Source organism: Furipterus horrens, unplaced genomic scaffold, assembly GCF_987537825.1.
Source record: "Furipterus horrens unplaced genomic scaffold, mFurHor1.1.pri manual_scaffold_1, whole genome shotgun sequence".
In the NCBI taxonomy this organism is placed as follows: domain Eukaryota; kingdom Metazoa; phylum Chordata; class Mammalia; order Chiroptera; family Furipteridae; genus Furipterus; species Furipterus horrens.
In genome coordinates this window covers 137335363-137347988 of record NW_028327171.1, presented here as the reverse complement: position 1 = coordinate 137347988, position 12626 = coordinate 137335363, and the positions used below count along the sequence as shown (strand labels likewise).

General features: G+C 32.1%; 1 protein-coding gene across 1 annotated transcript in view; it reads left to right on the top strand.

Annotated features, from left to right (window-relative positions):
- The window catches only part of LRP1B (LDL receptor related protein 1B), a 1919366-nt gene that overhangs the window by 1799264 nt on the left and 107476 nt on the right, over positions 1 to 12626 (top strand). Inside the window, exon 78 of the mRNA XM_090279551.1 lies at positions 11844 to 12067. Within this exon, the coding sequence (XP_090135677.1) occupies positions 11844 to 12067 (224 nt within the window). The remainder of the gene's footprint in view (positions 1 to 11843; positions 12068 to 12626) is intronic.

The window sequence follows — 12626 nt, the reverse complement described above, 5'->3', positions numbered from 1 at the left end:
TCCTTGCCTTCCTCTTTCTCCTAAGCTCCAAAGGCCCTGCTGTCGCCTCTGTAATTTGTTTTCTGAGCCCATTTCTTCTACAGCTCACTTCTTTTACTTTTGTGATTTTCTAAATAAACTTTCTCATAAAAATATTATATTGGTCTTGTGCTTGGAGAGATGGATGATATACAGTGTCCTCTAGTGAACAGAGTTTACTGTAGGTCAGAGGAGAAATTTGTTTAATGTTTGGTAACTAAGTTTTTATTTTTATATACAAAATTAGACTGTATATATTTTATTGGTATGTTATATATTTATTTACATGCATTTATTTTACATATTTTAATATTTAATTTTATTAATGTGCTATAGACTCTTTTATAGACAATGGCAAAGCAATTATTTGGCCTCTTTCCAGTAGGCTATGAAACTTCATTTAGTTTTGTAGTGATAGTTATTATTTGAGTTGTATCATCTAAATTTTCCATTTGTTTTTTTCTCTCTCTTCTTATACCTACACATGACTGATAGTATTCATTAGGAATAAAAATATGTAGTGGTAGAGTATACTTTCTAGGAACCCATTATCACAAACTAAATATCATGATTATAATGTTGGGATCTCTAAGCCATGAGTTTTAGCACCATGTTCTAAGCCATTAAGCATTCCACATAAGTTTTAACTTACACATTATTTTTAAAACAGTACTTAAGGCTACACTAATGAAGGTAATTGTTAAGTTTTGCTTCCTAAATCTTTTTGTATCCTGATATATCATACCTTAATTTAATGAGTGTGCATTCCAGTAATTGAATGACTTACTTATGGCCATGCAGCTATAATGTGACAAAAGTTAGACTTTAACTTGCAGAGAGTTGTTGCATCTTTGAGTCTCTGCTAACCAGCTGACAAATAACTAGCATAGAAGTAGATAATTTCTAAAGTTCTCCCCAGAAAATAAGTACATATGATTTCCAAAAGATGTGTGTCATAGTTTTTTCTATCAAGTTATTAGCTGGACAAAACGTATATGTTTCTCTAAAATCTACCTTTGTATAAATAATTGATTTACTACACTTACGAATTACTCGGACATGTTTTGCATTTGCTCTTTTATAGTCACCAGCTACTCATCCATTAGTTTAATGAACATGTGATCTATTTCATCTACATTTTAACACAAATATTAAATGATATGAGCCTGAGAATTCCCCACCTCTTAGTAAATAAAACTCAAGATTTTCTTCTAAGCTGAATATGGAACACTAGTTTCTTTTTCTGAATCAATAGGTAAAAGAAAAAAACACATATCAAACTATTCATACTTTACTTATAACCTCATTATTTGTGAACCAAATGAAAAGAATTAGCTACATGATAACAGAATGGCTTGAAAGCATATTCACAGATATTGGAAATTTTGAAATATTTCCATCTATGTAGATGGTAGGAAATATATTGTATCAGGTATCAGAGGAAGGTTACTCAGACAACTGAATGTTTATTGAAGGCCATTCCAAAGAAAGGTAATATTTAGTATAATTATTTTTTGAATTAGTGAAGGGAATAGCCCTCTGTAGTCTCTGAAAATGGTTGAAATATTAATTATAGTTACAAATTTAATTTCAAATGCAGACTTATCTATTTTCATATAGATGTGCTTATGATTTTATAACCTCCAGGGCTATACAAAAGGGATGACTTTTTTAAGGCAATTAAATAATTTAAAACTTAAAAGACTAACATGATTCAATCTAAATGTAAACTATAGAGAGGTATCCAAATTTGAATTTTAGTAGTCAGAATAAGATAGCATTATACAACAAATGAACATAGTTTCTGGTAATTTATCATTTATAGTATGAAGTGCTTTACAGCAAAGCACTATAAAATAAGTCAATGCTTGTAAAAATGCAAATGACTAAAAATACAGATTACATTTTACCATTAAAGAACTAAGTATTCCTGAACAAGACAAATGGTTCATCTGATCTACCTGATTTTTGAGAAATGAATATAAGATACTATTTTTGGCTTTTTCTCTATTATGTAAATGAGAATGTTAAGAATGAACATGCTTATAATTTTGTTTATTAATAATTGTATCTTTTAATTGAAAAGTTGATTAGGCCATTTCTTGTCCTGAAAATCTTTTAACAAATATTCAATTAAGTTATTTTTACTAGGTTTCAATTTTAAATTGGAGTCCTAGCTAAAACCTCACACCTAATACACCCATCTGAGTTTATTCAAATGAGTTCACAATTATAATCATATATTATAATTACTCAGGAAGAAATCTAAAACAATCAGGTTATTATATTATTGCCATTTTGTCTTGTTGATTGAATAAGACAGGCTTTCATCAATACATACTAATCAAATTGTTGTTCTGCAATAGTTGTGTCAATATTCAAAATTTTAGTGAACATAAATTTTAAATGGCTATATAAAACATATGATGCTATAATTAATAATCCTGGAGAAATTATTGATCAGACTGTATAGCATTTAAAGGAGAACAAATCAAGTTTTATTCATTCATCCCCAAAGTTTTATTTAAAGAGTTTTGCTTATTAGGCATGGTGCTAGGTTCTCAGGATACAACAATGATAACATAGAGTCTTGTTCTCATAAATTTTAGATTCTGAGAAACAAAGACAAAGTCAAGTAAACTCATCAATAAATAAAAAATCTCATTTTAAAAAGTATATTTAAGGAAATAAATAATGGACTAAAAGAAGAAGCACTCAGATGTCGCAAGTATTTTTTTTTTTTGGATGGGATGATCAGTAAAGGCCCATCCTAAGAGAAGAGGTTTGAGCTAAACCTAGAGGAAGTAACATCATCTTATTTATATCTAAGACAATTAATTTGCTTTTTATGTAGAGAATGGACTTGGTGGGGGGAAAGCTCAAATAGACGTAGACAATTAGGATGATTGTGTTCTGAGTTAGAAATAATGATAAGTTACACTGTTAAAGTCTCAAAGGATGGTAGTGAGTAGAAATTTATCTTAAAATGTTTGTAAATGGGATGAATGTGCAAAATGAGAATAGGAACAACTCAAGACTAATACCTAAATTTCTCAGTTGTATAACTTGATGGCTTGTGAAGATGATAAACTTTGGTTTCAGTTTTAGCCACGTTAAGTCTGAGATTGAAATGATGACAGGTGTAGCCAGTGCATTAGGAAAGAACAAAGAATGTACTGTCACAGAAACTAAGAGATTGGTATTTTGAGAGTTTGAGTATTAAAACAAAGAAGTGTTTAATAAATTTGTTGACAGAGAATCATTAAACATCTTGACAGCACTTACAGTCATCCAGGAAACTGACTTCAGAGAGCACTCAATGGGTAGTTCTAGATTAGTGTTTCTCAAGTGAGGATGTCCTCCCACCCCAGGGGACATTTGGTAATGTCTGGAGATATTTTTTCATTGTCACAACTGGGAAGTGCTGCTGGCATCTAGTGAGTAGAGGCCATGAAGGCTGCTTAACACCCTAGAAAGCATAAACTGGATCCTCACAACCAGGATTTATCCTGATCAAAATGGCAGTAGTGTGAGTTGAGAACCCTTTCTTTACAAAGCAAAAATATCAGACTCTCCAGTCACGCTTTAAGTAGATATTTTTGTTTGTTTCACCATTTTATTCAATGATAACCGTGAAATACAAAATGACACTAAAATCAATCATTTATATATTCTCTTATTGATCTCCTGTGTTACCTCCCACCTTCTCAGTCTCTTTTGCTATATTTTTTCCTCCCCTTTTAATTTATAAAAATTTTTTTCCTCACTTCCTGGTAGAGGTTTTATAGCTTCATGTTTCGTATATATTCTTACACTAACAGTGACCTAGTAAATATTAGGTTCTGTCTAATTGCTTACATTGCTTTTCCTTTTGGATGTTTAAAAAAATCCCCAAAGTAGCATACCTAAAAATAAACTTCATATATAATCCACAAAATCTGCTTCCCTAATCTCATTTAATGGCAACTTCATTTTTCTGATGCCAACAGTAAAAATCTTGGAGTCATCACTGACCTCTTTCCTTTCATAATTTAAAAATTAAACAATAATATGTAATCTAACTTAAAGATACATGCAGAATTCGACTACCTGACAGCATGAGTCAAAACAGTTAACTTTGAACCATAATCAACTTCTCAATTAGCACAGTAGCCTTTTAGCCAGTCTTATTTTCTTTTTTCCTTACAATGCAGTAGCCAGAATGCTCTTTCTAAAACATAAATCAGATCACATCATATATTTAATCAGAAATATCCAGTGGTTCCTCATTATTTCTCATAATGGTTTACAGGGTTAAAAAAAACCTAGTCTCCTGTTATTTTTCTGACTTTACCATATATTACTTTCTACCTTACTCACTCTTCTCCAGAGAAGCATTGTTATATATAAAGTTCATTGTTACCTACTAATATAAAGGCTTCCCAGAAATGTTCTCTTGGCATAAAAGTTTTTTAGTCAGACATTCTATATGACCCAATTTTTGAACTCCTTCAAGCTTTTGTTCAAATATATCTTCTGAATCATAGCTTATTGATAATTACAATCTATTGCCCCATGCCCATCCTGGTATCTTCACTGACCTGCTCTTTTTGTTAAACTGTTATATAATTTGCTGATGTGTTATGTTTATGATCTATTGTCTACTTCATGTTGCTATAAATAAATTCCCAAGTGGCAGGTATTTTTGCTGTTTTGGCCACCCCTGTAATCTTAACGTCTAGAACACAGCCTGTCATAAAGTCAGTAGGTTTTGTTTATTTTTTAACTAGAAGCAATAAATTGATAATTTTTGGTATGCAGGGCAATATTATATCAATCTGAAAAGTTATCTTTTACAAGTTATTTTTCTTTTCCTCAACATTCAATTAATCACAAGTTTAAATACTTTTTTTCTTAAGCTATATCCAATTTTATCCACTCTCACAAAAACCTAGATAAAACTTTCACATTCTTCTGGAGTCATTGTAAACCTCCTCTGATTTTCCTGTACATGTTTCTGGACCTAAGTTCCAATCCATTCTCCATACTATAGCCAAAATAATCTTAAATTTTTAACCTAATCACCATACCTACCTTCTTAAATCCTTCTAATGTAATTCATTGAAAAATTATTGATTTACTAGCCTCTCCATCATACCCTTCCCATATCCTCACATACCTATGAACATACACATATACAACCACAGACTCACATTTTTTCTAGCTACAAGTAAACCATATTTTATTGCCAAGAATGCAACTTCACTTCAGAATCTTCATAAATGATATTTCCTCGGCCTTCTTTAATTATCCTAATGAACCAGGACTAAGCTTGGTCATGGTCTTGTTTAGGCATTAAAGATCTCAGCCTATATAAGATATTTTCAGGTCTTCCAAAAGGCCTAATTGAACTGTTACTGTTTGAAGGGACAGGATTACAAAAAGATCAACTATTATCTTGAGAATGTCAATTATATGCCTGGGGAGTAGTCTATGAGGTGACATCATTAGTATTCCAGGTTCTGTTAAGACTAGGAAAGTGTATTGGTCATCTATCTAGGGAGTAATAAAATGGTATAAAGCAAATTTTGATGAAACTGGCAATAAATTGACACATGAAACTCAGTATTATATACAATGAATTTGATTTATTAGATAAATTACAAATTTACATGTTCACATTACATGCACATATACAGGTCTGCTACATAGAATGAATATTCCTGTTCGTTCACAAGATACTTACCCAATATTCTGGAGACACAATATCAAAATTTGCTTTTATGAGTCTTCTTTTTTCCATTATTTACTATATCTTAACACCCTTTCTTTTAGATACATGATTTATCCATTAAAGTCAACTCATTTTGCCTCTTTAAGACATGGGTTTCAAGTCAGCTATATAGGTAAAATAAACCTGTGAAACAAATTGCACATGGATTAGGCATCCAGGTGAGGGTGTAAACTGAGCACATCGACTGCTCTCTAAAATGCTGGCTGCTTTTGATAAACTGTATTATATATCTTGAACTTTTACAAAACAAAAGTTTAAACTTTAAAGTCAGAATCTAAAGTTTTCCTAACCTAAATTTAGTCCTGAGCCCATCATTTTGCAGTCTCTGCTTTCAGATAACTCTGCGTGTTATGCTTGTTTAAACTGTAAATGTCAGAAGGCAACCTGATTCCTTAATTTCAGGTCATTGAATAGGGAGATGATATCAAAATTACGCCCTTAAATACCAACACATTTTTAACTTACGGACTAATGCATGACAATTTATAATTAGCATTAGGTGTATCCTTAAAGCTATATAAAATGCAGAGTTACATAGAATAAATAGTATTTTAAACTGTTAAACTGTTACATTATTTAAAAGCTAAATATTTTTACAGATAATCTAATACAAAGCCTTTATTTTATATGCTATAGAATTTGTAGAGAAACTACGTCTTAAACCCAGTTCCTGACTTCAAATTTGGTGTGCTTTCTAATCTTTCCTGGTATCTTTTGTTTACCTAATAGTGTGATAATAGGTTTTGAGAGCCAGTTTTGCTTTTTATGGAGGGAGGGTGGTAAATCATAAGAAATAAGTTAATATAACACTGAATATGCTAAAAATTAATAAAAATCACATAGAAAAATATTGAGTCTGGAATCCAAAGACAAATTTGGTCTGTTTTGAAAATTGTTTTAGATTACATACTTTTATGGACTACATTAACATGGTCTATATTAGATGAACATAGCTTTTAAAATTACTCAGTTGAAATAATCTCTTCTTCAAAATAAATTGTAGATAGAAGACAGGAATTTCATCCCCAAAGTGGTTTTGGACATCTGAAACATTGTAGCTCTAAATATGTTTTTATTGATTCATATTTTGAGGACCAAAAATGTAAATAATGTGACATCTGCCACACACATGTTTTTTAGAGTGGCTTTACATTTTTGTTTTAATAGCATTAAACTAGGAAATATTAACTTTAGTAAATTAAACTGGATTTTTTTTTCTTAGGTTTACATAAAAGCTAAAAAACACAAATAAAACATGTGACAACCCCAATCTATCTTGTGTTAATTATATTTTCTTAAAGCATATTGCTAACTAGAAGAATTTTGTTAAAAAGAAGATAATATTTCCATGGCTCAAATACTTGAAAACCTGTTTCATAGATTTTTCTCCCTTCTTGATTTAAAAATAAATAAATAAATGTCTCCAGTGACTTATATCTTCAGTTTACTGAGGCTGGGGTAATGACAGCTACCTTAAAGTTCACAGTTCTAAAGGATCAGCTGTTTTTAAGTAGTAGCTTCTAATTTTGTTATAATTGAGCTGCCAATTTTTCTCTAAGTTTGAAGTCTTTCATTCATTTGACTGATATATTCCTATAAAAGAGAATGTCTCAGGTCTCAATACTTTGGCTCTGTATTTGGAGAGTTTATTAAGAAAGAAATAATCTTTCTGAGAAAGCAGTCAAAATGTGTCTATTCTGTGCAACAATATGAGCAATGCCCTTTGTTGTCGGGGTAACCATATCCCTCTGCAGTTTCTTCAACATTAGTAGTCTAGTTCATTGGCCTGCCTAGTGAGTTAGCCAAATAGGCAAATGAGAGTTTTATATTTTCTTCTTTTTAATTATGTGTTTGTTTTCTTTTGTTTTCAGTCTCTTTGGAGACAAACGACTTAGCTGTTATTTTTAGCTTTTCTGTTTTTGTTCTCCCATGTCAGACTCCATTCTCTTCCCAGAACCTGTTTAGTTTTCCTGTGTTTTCTTCTTTTTGTATTTACCGATTGGTTTTGAACCACTTCATAAATTGTTTGTTCATTTTATGAAGATTCAGCAGGAATTTCTGCCTTCCACTCTCTAATCAATATCAATATAAAAGTCCCTTTTATTGACTATGTTAGCCACAATCTTGGTCTAACTGTGAACAATAGAAAGGAACCATTTCATTCCGATGGAACTCACTATAAAGGGCGATTTCCTAATGTAGCCATAAGACCATCTTGTTGCTGTGTTCTTGCTGTTCTTTCCTCTTCTGTTCAGTCCTGCTGTCTTTGGTGTTGAAAATCATTGAGCATTCAGTATATTCTGAGTCATTGAAGATGAACACCTGGTAACATCTTCACCCTGCTGCCTTTATTCTCTGAGAATCATCTTGTCACTAGTGATTCATGAATTTAGGTTGAATTTATTAGGTGTGATGATCTTTCACCCCATATTCTAACTACTTTAGTTGATATTGGAATGATATTAAGAATTCCTGATCAAGGAACCACAGAATAAATGTGTAGATTTAAATGAGAGTTGCTCATTAGTATCTCTTGTGTTTAGTATTAAAAAGTAACATTTTCCCTCTCTCTAAGCACTATTCTTTACCCTAGCAGTGTGACTTAAATTTGATTTATTCTTCTATAATGTATCATTAGTAACATCTTCATCAGACTGCTTACCTGAAAAAGTATCACTAAATCAAACTTCTAAATGCTCTGTTAACATTAGGGATTTGGGTTTTTAATTGTCAGCAATCCAGGTATAGCAGTATGTAATGGAAAGATAATCAGAGTTTTCTAAGTATGAATATATTAAAATGAAAATTCTATATTTTAAAAAAGGTGGAATTTTCTTTATATATTGTCCTACTTTAGCCAGGATACCATTATGATATGAAGCCACATGTGTATTTACATCTGATGAAGGGAAATAGATTTTTTTCTATGTTCATACTAAACAATAGATATTACATTTTCTGCAAGCTAAAGGTTTGTTCCAGTAGAGTCAGAAAATGATAAATATGTTCCAATAGGCTCTAAATAGATTATAATGGTTATTTTTTCAATTATCTCTCCTGTTTATAAATATTATGACTTACACTGACATGTCCATGTCAGTTGTTGATATATTTATTTTAAATGCTTCCAAACTGGGAAAATAACAGTTAATTTAAATGATACTGGAACACGTGAAAATAATTTTGTGAATTTGCTGACATAAATCTTCATATTCTATCATTTATGTGTATTGTTTATATGTAATTTCTAGAGTATGTCTGCAGTGTTTTTTATTTAACTTCAGTTAGTTGTGAAGCATTACTGGGTAGATGGATGGTATTTCCTGTTAGAGGTCAGAATTAGGGTACTGTAATTTCATAATTTCAGTGTTTAAACCAATAGGTGAAAAGACTGATATTTGTTAGAACATGGCAGCAGCTGGACTGCTTGCCTGGTATTTTTTTTTTTTTTTTTAGAGAGAGAAAAGAAGGGAGAGAGAAAGAGGGAGAGAAACATCAATGTGTGGTTGCCTCTCTCCTGCCACCAATTGGAGACCTGGCTCACAACCCAAGCATGTGCCCTGACTGGGAATTGAACCTGCGACCCTTTGGTTCGCAGACTGGCGCTCAATCCACTGAGCTACACCAGCCAGGGCATAGCATGGACTTTTGACATATGCAAATGAACCACATGCAAATTAACCTACCAAATGCATTGATGAGTAAACTCAACTCTAACCAAAATGTATGTTTTGAAAGGTGTAGAGACAGCGCCTGCAGGTGCACAAGCATGGAACTCCTATGGGTCCTCAAGGTGGACCAGGAGTCTTCATTCCTCCTTCCCTTGCTCCTACAGGCCATTGAGTTGGTCTGGGAGTTTCCTCTGACCTCTAATCCCTTTCTCTTTCTTCCTTCAATAAACCTGGTATAAAATCCTAGACTGTTCTTCAGGTGGTTTCTCAGAGCAAGGCTACCTGACAGTATTAAAGACCATTGGAAATTGCCGGACTGTCTAGTCAAGGAACTAGTATAAATGACCCATGGACATGGAAAACGGGGTGGGGATTGACTGTGGGAGAAGGGGTGGTCAGGGTGGGTGAGAGCAATGAGGGAAAAAGTGGAACAACTGTAATGAAGAACAGTAGGAAAGAGAAAGAGAGGAAGGAAGGAAGGAAGGAAGGAAGACTGAGGAAACTAGACATTTTCAACAATTTTAATAGAAATATTTGCAGTAGAAAATAAGCTGAATTATTTTCAGAACAAAGAACATTTCTAAAACAACAGATAAGTTAAGAATATGGTCATGAGTATGGTGATTACCAGAGGGAATAGAGGGATGGGGAGGTAGAGGAGTGAGAGAGAGAGAGAGAGAGAGAGAGAGAGAGAGAGAGAGAGAGAGAGAGAGAGAGAGAGAGAGAGAGAGAGAGAGAGAGAAAGAAAGAAAGAAAGAAAGAAAGAAAGAAAGAAAGAAAGAAAGAAAGAAAGAAAGAAAGAAAGAAAGAAAGAAAGAAAGAAAGAAAGAAAGGAAGTTGCTGGGTTCTGTATTTAGTTGAAGCCATATTTTTAATTATGCAGCAGATTGTGACTTGCAATTCCTGTTTCTCAGTATCTCAGGGTTTTTGTTGTTCTTGTTTTGAGTTCAGTTTCTTGTTTCAACCAAGTCTACTTCTCAATAAAATGTGTTCACTAGTAAACCACATGAGAAATTTTCATGTATTAAACCTTCATATTTTCACTGGTTGTTATGTCCTAATGGTGTTCTTACACATTGCTTAGATGTCTAGTTATAATCATTCTTGATATAAATCTCCTGTGAATCTTTTCCCACTTTTGGTCATGCATAATAAATCTGACCATGTAAAATGAATTACTATACTAGTTTCTACTCAAAGTGATCAAGTTATTTGAAGGGCATGGAATATACACTATTTTCCTTGTCTAATCCCAGTGACCTCTTGTACCTGTGTCTTACCATAATTTAATAATACAGTATTAAGCAGAAAGTTCTAGCTAGCCAATTTACTATAAATAACAGTGGTTGTTACTTTCCTCAAAATATGTTTAGATGTAGTATATCTCTGAGTGTGTCTACCTGAATTAATTTTTTCAATTTATTAAAAGAGTTTATTTATTTAGAAAGAGGGAAAGGGAGGGAGAAAGAGAAGAAGAGAAACATCAGTATATGGATTCCTCTAGTATGCCCCCAACTGGGGACCTGGCCAACAACCCAGGCATGTGCTCTGACTGGGAATCAAATTGGTGACCGTTTGGTTCATAGGCTGGCACTCAATCCACTGAGCCACACCAGCCAGGGTTATTTTTTCCAATTTTTAAATCAAATTATTTGTGGTGAGAATGAAGGACAACTGGAACTTCTTTAAATTACTGCAAAGAATCTATACTAATAAAAATTCTTCAAAAAATTCCTAACAGTATATATTCAAGCTGAACATATGGGTACCTTAATCTCAACAATGCTGTTGTTAGATACTCAATAGAAATGAGTGTCTATAACCATAAAAGTCATGTACAAGAATAGTATTAATGACTTTACTTATAAAGGCATAAAACTGCAAAGAAGCCAAATAGATATCATTAGTAAAATAGTAAACAAATTGTGGTATATTCATAAAAATAAATTTAAAAAATATTAGTAGCTAGCATGCATAATATGGATGGATTTCACAGACATGATGTTGAGTAAAGTCATGAATAGAAGAGTGATTCTATTGTTTAAGTTATTCTATGGTGTTAGACATCAGAATTATGGTTACTCTCAGAAGAATACTGACTGGAATATGTCACAAGTTAATCTTATATAATTCTGTAAATATTCTGTCAGAGTGATAAATAAACAGATTAATTATTTTAGTAAAACTCTAGTAAGTTGTACATTAAAATTTGTGAAATTGAGCATCTATAAATATTAAGAATAGATGTCAGATATATTTATAATCTATGTAACAATTAACACTTGACCTTGTTAATATGATTACCATATACCAATGTATAGTACAGAAAAATTCATCAATTTGTTTTTTACAATACTATGGTTTTTTTGGTTTTCTTGTAGTGTCCTGAATTTAAAAGGCCCAGGGACATTGCAGTTGATTGGGTTGCAGGAAATATTTATTGGACTGATCATTCTAGAATGCACTGGTTCAGTTACTACACCACTCATTGGACCAGTCTGAGGTACTCAATCAATGTAGGGCAGCTGAATGGCCCCAACTGCACCCGACTCTTAACAAATATGGCTGGAGAACCCTATGCTATTGCTGTAAATCCTAAGAGAGGGTAAGTTAATGACTTGGTTATATTTCTTGATATGAGTATCCAAATTTAGAGATTTTTCTACCTGTGCTCTGCAGTTTTGATTCTATAATAAGTGTTCAACATGTAATAGATTCAAAAGATTTCTGAAAACCCCTTTACTTCTCTTGTAAAAAAGCTTTTTCATGTTATTTTTATACCAAATTGTGGGGCAAATATTTATTTTTTTTCTGGAAGTCTACAAAGTTATACATTCAGTGTGTGTGTGTGTGTGTGTGTGTGTGTGTGTTATGTATATATTTCAGAATCATGAAACTAATGGGATAAATACATAATCACTATGGTGAATCTAATATTGAATTTTTATAGTATTAAACATAATGTTAAACATATTAAGTGTAGAGCATTAGTGATTTTATCTATTTGCAATAATTAAAGATTATGTATATATAAATTGAAACAACTTTACAAAACCATTTTATTTATCTTGCTTAATTATGTCTTTCTTTACTTTTTATTTTTTCTTTTATAAACAATGATCATAAAGTAGGTAGGGAAATGATAAATAAAATTGTTGATCACC